Here is an 11,986-nt window from a genome sequence, read left to right on the forward strand (position 1 = left end):
TCAGCTCCCCGGTGCGTTCGGCAGCAGACCCAGAAGTGGACCAGAAGCACTTCCAGTCCACCTCTGGGTCTGCTAGGGGCTCAGCAACTGGTGCCTCCTGGGTCTGGGGAGGAGGGGCACCCAGGTGCCCCCTGCAGCCAATCACCAAGCCGGGGTGGCCAGTGCACTCCCCAGTGGACCCAGAAGTGGACCAGAAGTACTTCCGGTCCACTTCTGGGTTCACTGCCGAGCACATGGGGGGGGGATGCTCCATGCACCCCAGTATCACAGCGCCAACAAGCTGCACCTGCTACCTCACGGTATGTAGAAAAAACATATATAAGCTGTCTATGGCCAAATCACGGATTCTCCAAATCAGCATCAAATCTCCCCCCACCCTCCTCTTCTGCATATCATCATATATCATTTTACCCAGTCTTATATTTTCCAAATACCTTCTGGACACATGCAGTGTCCAGACATATCTTTTTCTCAAAACAGTAATCCTCAATCTCAAGATCAGTTTTCCAAGCACTACAGTAACACTTTACACCACAGCACTAATAAGTACGACTTCAATGCCACCATGCCTAGCTTGGGAAGAAAAATCCTAGCTCAGGGAGAACTTCAAAAAGCAAGAGGAAGACCAAAGAAACCACAGGTTCCTTTCAGAATCCAGAAGGCAATGTAGATCAGGCTGAAGTATTTAATACCTCTCTTTTTAACTTCAACCTTAGAGACAGCTGCCAGATGATGAGTGCAAATCAGGCTGAAGTATTTAATACCTCTCTTTAACTTCGACCTTAGAGACAGCTGCCAGATGATGAGTGCAGTTGGCAGCAGAAACAATGCTGATGGAAGATCAAATGTTGAAGAACTTAAGGACCAAGCAAGCAAGATCTCTTCCACCAGTGCCTCAATGAAAAACTGGTGAATTCCAATCAACAACGGGAGAACATAAGCAGCATGTGGGGGGGCCTCAAGGCCACTGTCATCAGCACCTGTGAAGAGATGCTTGGATTCTCTACCAGGAAACATCAAGACTGGTTTGATGAGAATGATCACCTCTTGGATCTCCTGGTGGGTTGTAAGCGCAAGGCCTTTTGTGCTTGGCAAAAAAACACCAGCTCCAAGCAAAAGACACTGAATTTCCAACAAGCCAAGACAGAGGTCCAAAGGAGGACTCACAAAGAACAAATAGTGGGAAGACAAGGTGAAGGAGATTCAACATCTCACTGACATCCACAATATGCATCGTTTCTTCAGTACCAAAGCCATCTATGGTCTGAGTACTCGGAGACCCGAGTACCCCCTTGAGATCTAAGGATGGAGGAGAACTGATCAAGGAAAGGGGAACCACCAATGCCCACTGGAAGGAACATTTTGAAGACCTTCTCAATCAAGACTTTATTGTTAACAAAAGTGTTCTCAACTCCATTCAGGAAGGCAAAGAAGAACAAGGCATGTGGAATGGATGGAATCACCCTGGAAATATTCAAGCAGGGGGGGAGAAGCTCACATCATAGCTTCATGCCCACATCTTACGGATCTGGAATGATGAGGAAATCCCAGATGACCTCAGGGATGCCATGATTGTGACAATCTTCAAAAAAGGAGACAAGTCCAAATGTGGAAACTACAGAGGGATAGCCTCACTGTCCACTACAGGAAAGATCATTGCAAGAACCCTCCTGAACCATCTCTTTCCACTTGCTGATGAGCTCCTCCCACAATCCTAGTGTGGGCATCAAGAGGCACAACTGACATGATCTTCACAGCTTACCAGCTGCAGAAGAAACGTTGGGAACAACAAAAGCCTCTCTACATGGCCTTCATTGACCTCACAAAAGCTTTAGACTCTGTCAACCAAGAAATGTTTGTGGAAGATCCTTCTAGAGTACAGATACCCACCGAAATTTGTCACCATCCTCTGCTTACTCCATAACAGTATATGAGCGATGGTTCTCAGTATGGACCCATCATAGATCCCTTTGAAGTTAAAATGGGAGTTAAGCAAGAGCTTTTTATTTCTGCAACACTTTTCAGTATTCCTTGCTATGATGCTATATCTGACCACCATCAAACTTCCAACTAAGGGGAACTAACCTACTGAATGGGTGGTAAACTATTTAACCTCAGTCAACTCTGAGTCAAACCCAGACCACCCCAGTCTCAATAACTGAGCTCCAGTATACTGATGACACTGTAGTGTGTGCTCCCTCAGAAGCAGACCTTCAGGCAGCTGTCTACATCTTTATCGAGGCATACAAGAAAATGGAACTGATGCTTAACATTCAGAAGACTAAGGTCCTCCAGCAACAAGCTCCTAATGAACAGTCCCTAGCTCTGGTAATCCAGATCCACAGTGAGACTCTGGAGATCACTGAGTATTTTGCATGGGTGACTGGTGCCTCCTGAGTCAGGGGGGCCACTTGCCAACCCCCAGCAGTCAGCCAGCAACTGGGGGGAGGGTCCCCCCACAGCAAATCCCACTGACCGGAGGGGCAGGGGCACTGCCAGATGAGCACAATTGGCTGTGAGGGGGACTGCAGGGATTGCTTCACCTGGTGCTCCACTCCCTGGCTGGCACTCTCGGGGGGGAGCACCAGCACTCTTGCCTGCCCTGCCCCCTGCCTGGGAATGCTGGCTATCAGGGGGTGCACTAGCACCCCATGCCCCCTCTACGCATCATCACTGGTATTTCTCATACCTCAGAAGCCATCTCTTGCAGAAGGCTGACATTGATGAAGAAATCCAACACTGCCCCAAATGTGCAAGTGCAGCCTTTGGACACCTAAAGAATGGGTGTTTGAAAATTATGACATCAGATCTGAAACCAAGCTCATGGCTTATCAAGTAGTCACGATCCCCACCTCACTGTGTGGAGCTGAGACACGAACAATGTACAGGAGACATCTGAAGTTGCTGTGATCCCCACCTCACTATGTGGAGCTGAGACATGAACAATGTACAGGAGACATCTGAAGTTGCTGGAGAAGTACCAATGCCACCTACAGAAGATCCTCCGAATCCAGTGGGAAGACAGATGCACTAACATTAGCATCCTCCTACAAGCCAACACCATGAGTATCGAGGTGATGATCATTTGACATCAACTCCATTTGGGCCAGCCATATCCAACTCCAGACTCCCAAAGCAAATTTTGTTCTCCCAGCTCAGCCAAGGCATATGCCCAAAAGGAGGGCAGAGAAAAACACTTCAGGGACATCCTCAAGGCCAATTTAAAAAAAAAATGCAACATTGATGTTAACTCATGGGAGACTCGCCCAGGACCACCCCAAAAGGAGGAATTCTGCTGCAGGGATCTCAGTACTTTGAAACCTTGGGACAACAGGAGATGGAAAAATTGGGAGCAGCAGAAACAGCATGTCGCAGATCAAATAAAAAAATCCAGCACCACCAACCCCACATGGAAACGCATGTCCGAGCTACAGTAGAGTCTGCCAATCCCAAAAAGGCCTCAACCACCATCTTCAGACATACAGCTAAGACAATCATTCTTGACTGTGAGGGATTGCCGAAGAAGACATACACCAATTGATCTGTGGTCTAGCTGAATCTTCTCTAAAGAAAGGCAATGTTTTCCCATTCCCGCTATGCCCATGTTTTGCTTATAAAGAAGTTTAAAGCTGTGCTCAAGCACATGGTTCAAATATGATTTGATCACATGCTGTGATCACTTACAAACCTAAAGCCACATTCTTGCTTAGGACAATGCTTGGATGAATCAAGAACTTGATTTTTTTCACCTTGCTTTGCCAGACTACAGTAGAATCCAGTTTGGCCACAGAAAATTAAACCGTGTGTAGTTTTTAAAATGTTTAGTGAACTCAGTATAATCTGAGCCTTTGTTTACCTCTCCCAGGTTGGCAAAACTTAACCAAATTCAAAGAATTTCTCACTGACTCACAAATCCAGCTAAAGGAGAGAAAAAGCACATGCAAATATCAGAGTAGTGCGTTACCAGGCTGCAAATCTCCCTCAACCAAACATTTAAGTTATCAGAGTAGGATTTACAACACTAAGATATGAAATCAGCAAGCAACAGTAGTGGAGCGTACCATCTTCTCCACTCCCATTTTTGTGGCCACTCCGCACACTTGTGTATTCTCAGCTTCTAGCTGCATCAACAGCCCCATTGTCCTCCCAACCTCTGAGACAGATCATTACTCCTATTTCACACATCAAAAGACTGAGGCAATTTTTTTAGTGATCTGACCAATGCCAAAGCAAGGGATTCAAGGTGCCTTGTTCCTAAACCCATACTAAAGCTTTCAGGAAATGTGGCATCTATGTTGAGAATAGAATCAAGGTCAACTTTTCTAGCTCCACAGTAAGACCTGCAAGAAGACCCTTGACTGCTGCACACCTCAGTCCCCCCCCCATAATAAGGAGACAAAAGTTACTTGCCTCTGAGAAGAGAAAAAACAAAAACAAAACAAAAAAAAAGTGTAGCTTATATGGTTTGAGATAGTTTTGGCCAAGCTGCTATTGAGTAAGGATAAGAATAAAATCAGGATTATTTCCTATGCAATCATTCATTTATTAAACAAAACCCTCTTTGGAACTACAAGCACACACATAACATGTTATTGGTACACTTTGTCTGTTTTACAACAACCCCACTGTTAAGCTTTTTCAATGAATGTAATAATCAAAAAAATACAGGTCATCAAGAGTTGAGCATGTCCTGATATAACCCATTATAGGAACAGAAAGCAACCATCCAGAAGGGGAGGGGGAAAAGCATAGTTTAGTGCTTAGGTATACTGGGAAAAATGTTCTAGATCGCAAGTTGTTAGGAGGTCACAAGCAACAGACAGGAATGCGTTGACCAAACAACATAATAAAAGGACCAGAATGGTGCACTTAATAATAAAGTTAACTGTAATGCTTAAATTTAGGGGGTGTGGAAATTATGGCTCTGCCCTGCCCAAAGTAGAGGTGTCACTAGGAATTTTTGTGCCCTAGGCAGAGATGCCCAAAGGAGGAGGGGGAAAGCACAATGGAGAATGGGGATACTCCGAAGTGTCTTAAAACACAAGAGCTGCTGCCACAATGTGGGCTCTACAGCAGCTGCCATTCTGATGCTCCCTCTAGCATAGGTGCTGACTTTGGTTTTTGTCAGTGGCTGCCAAGCTCCGCACATGCCCAGAAGAGGCAGCACATTAGCTGGACTCGGCTCACCGAACATCTGTAAAGATCAGGCACTTTAGTGTGGCTTTCTTGGCATTTTTACCTAACACCCGACTGAATCAGCTTTATTTAAAAGCAAAATAAAGCCCCGCTGAAGCGCCTGTTTTTACAGGTGCTGCAGAGCCAGGTTGAAGGAACACGCTGCTTCTTTGGTAAAATGTGAGGGATTTTTTGTTTTATTTTTCAGGTTTTTAAATTTTGGTTAACGTCTCCAAACAGCCACATAGTTCTGACATGTAAAACCAAAACGGCTGTGGCTCGTGCTTGCTGAGTACCAACTATTTTTTTTTTCTGGTGAGTTCTTGAGCACCCATGGAGTTAGCACCTATGCCCTCTGATCAGTGCGTGGGACTCATGTCACATTCACCCCACACCTAGTTATGCTACTGGCCACAAGCTTCTTGTATGAATTTGTCAAATAAAAGAGTTGTGCATGTATTATATAAACTACATTGCTACTATTAAGAGCCTCTCAAACAAGATCTATAATTTAGCAGCAAACACCAAGACAATAATAAAAATCACAGTGAGAGAAAGGGGAGGGGGGGGACACCCACTGGGAACAGTTGACTATATGCAGTGTGGGTTTATCTGAAGCAGCTGCCAAGGACAGGTTAACCTCAGCAATTGTTCATATGCATAAACAGTTTCTGTATGTAGTTTGGTCATCTTATGGAATGTTACTAAGCAAGTTCCAGAGCTGCCAGCTTCCAACGTGCAGAATAGGGGAACTCAGCAGTATTAACGCACACAACCTTTATCTGCTTGATTTAAGGTAAGGTTTAGCAATGGCAAAGGGAGGGGCAGCCTGGGAAAGAAAGCTGGATCAGCAACTACCTTTTCTCAAGAACGTTTGAGCAGAATAGTAACAACATCACTGGATAAAATGAAAGCATCTTAAATCACAATCCAATGCACATTCCATAGTTACAATTGCTAGAGCACACGACAATTCAGAGCAATTAATTCAGAGTAACAGAATTGTTGGCATATCATTTTGCAAACATCATTTTGATTGTAGCATTAGATTTTAGGTGCATGACTAGCACAGGATATTTAGTTGTGCAACATTAGTGTTTTACATCATCATTAGACCTAGGTGAATTAATTTAACATGTTGCGATTTGAATTCAAACAGTCCACTGAATATACAGTAATGGGAACACTTCAAATTCTAGCACCTTTTCAGATGGACAATACAGACATTCTATATCTTTCTGCAAGGAAGGTTAGGAACTAAGGAAAAGTAAAAAGTTAGTTTAGTTGAACAATACCCAGATCAAATTATCTGGTAACCGAGTTGTTCTTAAAAAGAATGCAACACAGCTACAACACCCAGTTTCAAGATGAAATAAGTTGAGAACCAGTCTATTAAGTACTGTAACTGTTACACCTGCATAATTTTCCTTCAAGCAATTTTTACAAACGTTTGCTTGTGTGGGTTTTTTAGGATGCATATTCCCTACCGGTTACTGTGTTATAAAACAAAACAAACAGGAAAGAAAGACAGTCTGTTACAGACAGAAACTACTCAAAGTGTTGTGGACAGCAGACCCAAACAACTAAAAATAAAGAAAAAAAAACTTCCTACCAGTCAAAGGAATGGATTAGATTATCCTAACAGTAACAGAAATGTAATTTTACATTGATAGTTTCTTTAAGAGGAAACAGATTTTCTATATCTAAAGTGTTCAGCTAATTAGCAGAGTTTTAGTAAGAAATACTGCAACACTACCTTTGAGGCCTAAATATATAGGGTAAGTCTGTCAAATAAACACACTGACTAGTTCATGATTACACAATATCAAAAATTTAAGACACCAAGCAAAACATACTAAATTTGCTTACAAGCATATAGTTCTAGTCTCCTGCATAGTTTCACTAGCAATTTTAGAGACTTCTTATAAAACCAAACATATTCAGCTTTATTGCTGAACCCTGGGTGAGGAACCTTTCCAACACCACATATTAGATCCCTATGATGCTTCTCCCCCCAGCCCCAGATATGCAAATCCCCCAATCAGATGCTTCTTCCTTTTACAATGTTTCACTAGATAAATTCCAACATTACTGCCTGAAACAAAACTCAAAATGAAACAATAGCAACTTAAAAAATACTATCAGAAAATTATCAATGGAAAATCCAGACAGTCAAAACACGTTTTAAGGCACTCTTAAACTTGTTAAGATTTCCTGTTTTACCTTGTTTCTACTAATTTAAACACTGTGCTGAAGTCCAGTATCATTCTACCGCTGCCTTCCAAACTAAATTTGACGACCCAATGAAAATATATCCTAAGGAATGAACATTCAGTACCTGCAAACTCTAGAGACAGGTGGGTGGCTAGAAGACTGAATTGGCTGCAGTACAATCTGGGGCCTAGGAATACGAGTTCTGGCAAATCCAGAAGCAGACTTTCCAAGTTTATCCATGTTTCGGTGGTTGCTTTCTTTCAGTCCATCAATGTCACTTTGATAGCCAGAGCCAGGGAGGAGCAACAGTCCCCTGCATTAGAGAGATCCACAACTGACTGCATAGAAAGCAATGCCAACACACCACCTACTTGTACTCAAGAAATACTGCCGATTGGACGGCAATTCCCTCCTTCTCCTATCCGCCCAGCAGCAGTGAGGTAATAAAAGCATGGTAAACATACCTGGACTTTTAATGCAGAGCTATGCAGTCATTCCAAGAGCTATAATCTGCTTGGAATGCAGCATGTACCTGAAGGACACTGCAAAATCAGCTTCTAGCATTTGACAGTTGCCTTGTTATACAGTCTGTGTAGAGATACTGTCTACTCAAGTTCTCTCATCGACTTATCCAAGGCAGATCGCAAACAGGAAACATGCCAAAACCATAACTGGTTAAATAACCAAATCTTAAGCCATGTGAAGAAAAAACACACCCACCCCCCACATCTTAGTGGTATAAATCCCAGCAAACAGATTCAAAGTGGGAGGTGCTCCCCTCTCAGTAATCTCAGTTGACAGTGCCATTTGAGCAGAGACAACACAGAGGATTACTGGAAGCGAGTACAAACAGACAGTTTGTATTACATGAAGCAGCTTCTCAGTTATACAGCTGTTTACAGACACTGTACCAAGGTACAGTACTGTGTTCAGACCCTGCTGCCTGATGATTCTGGCATCTGAAAGAACAGTATTAACAGGATTACAGTATAACTCATACCCATAAGGCATGGTGCAAACCGTGCCCTGAAGCCTCATTTAAAACAAGCAACTTGCAAACGATGGACAGGGTGAGAAAGAGCAAGTAAGTGAGAGGATTTTAAATAAAAGTAAGTCATGTTCTCTCACTTCCCTACCTTTCTACTTCAAACTAAGTTAACTTTCTCTACCCTTTAATAGACTTTGTTCTTTCAGCTTTTTTCCCCACCCTTCATTCTCAGTTGTTCCAAGCATTTTTCCAGTTTGATTTTCATCAGCAGAGTTTTATTTCTCCCTTCATTAACTTTGAATGTTAAAATAAAGAAAAAGGAGTGGAAAACAAGAGAGTTACTCATTTTAAAGTTTATGCAGGAAATTCATGCAAGACTGGGCAAATACATCAATCTTGGCATTTCCCAAGTTTCCTAGGACCAGATAACCTCTGGGGGGGAAGTCCCTTCCAGCCCTATTTCTCTATAATTCATTGACTCTGGATTATTCTGCTTACTAGATCAAGAGAGAAGGGCACTATCTGTTGACACCCTGAAACAAAAAGCTTATATTTCAGCTTTGAGTTCATTCTACTTCCTGGAACAAAGACAGACAGCCATTATCATAGCTCAGGGCCTTCCCACAACCCCTGTTATAGCTTACATACTAGAAGATTAACTGAAATGTATATGTCGGAATCTCTAATCCATGGATCCACATAAGCATTTACCCCATACCCAGTATGCTTGAAGAGCAACCCTATACCAATTTATTTTAGGTCCATGATGACTCTGCATGGCACTTCAGCCCCATCTGGATTCCCCTGTAGAACTGAGGAAGTAAGTGTTATGCAGGAGAGGGAGGGGAGGTGCAGAGAGGGGTACTGTCTGTAAAGACTTTGAATTCAAGTGAGTTGCAACAGTACCCATGATCAACCATTCTGGAAATATGTAAATGAAAAAGCATGCTCAAGTTTGCTTTTAAAGAAAAGGCTCCCCTTCCTCCAATTCTTCTCCCTTTGTAGTTTAATGAAATGCACTCAAAAAATCTTTATTTAAAAAGTAATTCCAGACCTGGGTGGATCATAACAAACTTCAGCCCAAAAGAATTTCTCTAAATTGCAAGCATGTAAAAATTGGCACTAAAGCAAAAGCCCAGAGTTGTCATTTTAACTACAGTTTTCATAATAGTTAAAGCTAAATTATATATACTGTACATAGTGCACTTTATATTTTTTAAGTGACATTAAAGAACGTGACAAACTCACAGGCCAGGGAAAGCAAGTCTAGTCCACAAAACATATACCTTTGCAAAACTAAAGCTGCAGAATCATTTACAACTCTGTGCTTCTCTGGGGACTGGAGCTACTATAAAGGTACTTGTAAGGGCACTTTTGATAATAAAAACACCCCACTGAAGCAAGCAACAACATGCAGCAGCTGAGAATCTGGAGGTCAGGTGCCAAGGGCACTATGCTCTCTAGCTCTTTCTTTGTCTCTTAGGTAATCCTGTCATACAAAGGAAAAATTCACATAACCAATAATAATGATTAAAGAACATATCTCATTCCAGTCATCTCCTCCCAGTAGTTGTAAACAGCCTTCACATTTTTCTGTTTTCTGAAAGTTTGTTATCAAAAGGCAAGTTACCTGTGGGTTACTTAATGATATTATGAACTAGCTTCATTGTCTTGATTTTCTTCAAAAAGGCAAAGACACTAGCTGATATTTAATTGGGCAGGCATGTCACAAATTTACTGGATATAGAATAAACTGAAACAAAAACATGTTTAACAGTTACACAAAACAAAATTAAATTACTGAAAGCACAGGATCTATACAAGAAAAGAAAAACTACATGAAGTATATATGTACCTAAGTCCCCAATACCTCGCACATATTGAAGTGGGTGAAGGTACCCAGCCTTTTCCCAATATTCTTCGCACATTGTTGGTGTCTGGGAAGGATAATTATCAAGTCCAAAATTATTTCCAAATAAGGAAAGAGAATAGAAGAGGAAGAGAGAAAACAGAAATAATTAATTAAACTTCCTTCTGCCTGGGTTTCTATAGTCTAAATCAGATCTCAAATGAGAGTCTGAAATCTGTTCAGTTAACCTTAAAGAAAGTTTAGAATGAAACTCCCGCTTATCTGGCCCTGGTCCATCCTCAGTTAAGTATTTGGGTGAAAGTGTAGAAGCCAAAAAAAGGGAAACAACAAGAATGCTTAGGCTGTTAAAAAATATAGAAGGCTTCAGCTCCAGCATGAGATACCACTGCATAGAGCCTGCCAGTCCTACACAAAGTTTAGCCTGTTCCAGCATATCCTGATTTTATAAATGTTTAGAAGGTGAGGGGAATCTTGGCTTCAGATAACCGAGATTGGTCAGACAAAGCACAGAAGAGCTGTAAAACTTTAGGTAATTGGCCAAGCAGACATCAGCAGCACCTCTGCTCTGTTCCTGGAAGCTGCATGTGCATTCTTGTCCTAGTAAGATTCAGCAACTGCTGGCAACATCAGGGGCTATTGGACCAGGCCCTAACCAAGCAAGAAAAGGTTAGTATCTCTGTGTGTAATCCAGACACTAGTCCATCTGGTTCTGAAGGCTAAGAGCAGCCTTTCAGATCGTACAACAAGCAGGGCCCTCCAACAAGCTTTCAGTTGTAGCAGAATGTGTTAAACTGGAGCTTAGAAAGCAGGTTGTCCACCATTTTCTAGTGCTTCTTTCCCCAGTTTGCCATTACATCCAGGTGCAGTTGCATAAAAACAGGAACTTTATTTTAGCTCTTTATCTGCTTCTTTCTTAGATTAGTTTGCAGTGACTACATATTCTAACACCAATATAAGTTATCATATTGCACTGTACTTACCTATGTATTGCACAAACTTATGGGTTCTGGCTCTTTTTATTGCAACAAACTGAGCCAACTCAGAATAACTTCCCAATGAGCTATGGGAGACTGCCACTCTTTTTTGGGTGCAAATGGAAAATGTGGGAAGCTACTGGAAGACTGGCAGTGCCCAAATAAGTCAGCTAGTATCCGTACTGAAAAAAATTATCACAGCAGCATACGAATTGGCCTAAACTCAAGCTTTATCCTATACTAGCCCTGCCAACTTGGGCTCAACACAAGCAGTGGGATTAAGGATTCAGGTTAGATCCTGCAGAAACAACAGTAGAGGAGAAAGGGATTTGGTGGTAGGTGTCTACTACAGACCCCCACACCAAGGGGAAGAGCTAGATTTGGGGCTCCTGAGGCAGCTCTCGGAGACCATAAAAAGGTAGTCATGGGGGCGGTAGTCATGGGGGACCTAAACTACCCAGACATCTGCTGGGAGATGCAGACAGCAAAGTCCCACCGTTCACGCAGGTTCCTATCCTGTGTACAGGACCTCCACCTGATGCAGGAGGTACATGGTCCCACTAGGGGGAATGCCTTACTGGACCTGGTACTGGCAACGGGGGATGACATGGTAGGGGACCTACAGATCGGTGGTTACCTGGGGGACAGTGATCACCAAATAATACAATTTATCATAAGACGTCAAGTGAGTAAGGTAACTAGCAGGGTGAAAGTGCTAGACTTTAGGAAAGCTGATTTCAATGAACTCAGGTGATTAGTCAAGGA

The 11,986-nt window shown here is 42.4% G+C and overlaps 1 protein-coding gene across 6 annotated transcripts in view; it reads right to left on the reverse strand.

Annotated features, from left to right (window-relative positions):
- The window catches only part of ARHGAP40 (Rho GTPase activating protein 40), a 104,251-nt gene that overhangs the window by 52,013 nt on the left and 40,252 nt on the right, over window positions 1-11,986 (reverse strand). For 2 of the 6 annotated variants that reach the window (XM_025213847.1, XM_025213843.1), the window contains exon 1: window positions 7,514-7,751. The exons of 2 other annotated variants lie outside the window; for them this stretch is intronic. In XM_025213847.1, coding sequence (XP_025069632.1) covers window positions 7,514-7,629 — 116 coding nt within the window. In that variant the 5' untranslated portion in view covers window positions 7,630-7,751. Of the gene's footprint in view, window positions 1-7,398; window positions 7,752-7,853; window positions 8,032-11,986 lie in introns of those variants that run through there. 2 more of the 6 variants (XM_025213846.1, XM_025213848.1) reach the window with 2 other exon arrangements.

This window comes from Alligator sinensis, unplaced genomic scaffold, assembly GCF_000455745.1.
Source record: "Alligator sinensis unplaced genomic scaffold, ASM45574v1 scaffold460_1, whole genome shotgun sequence".
Classification (NCBI taxonomy): domain Eukaryota; kingdom Metazoa; phylum Chordata; order Crocodylia; family Alligatoridae; genus Alligator; species Alligator sinensis.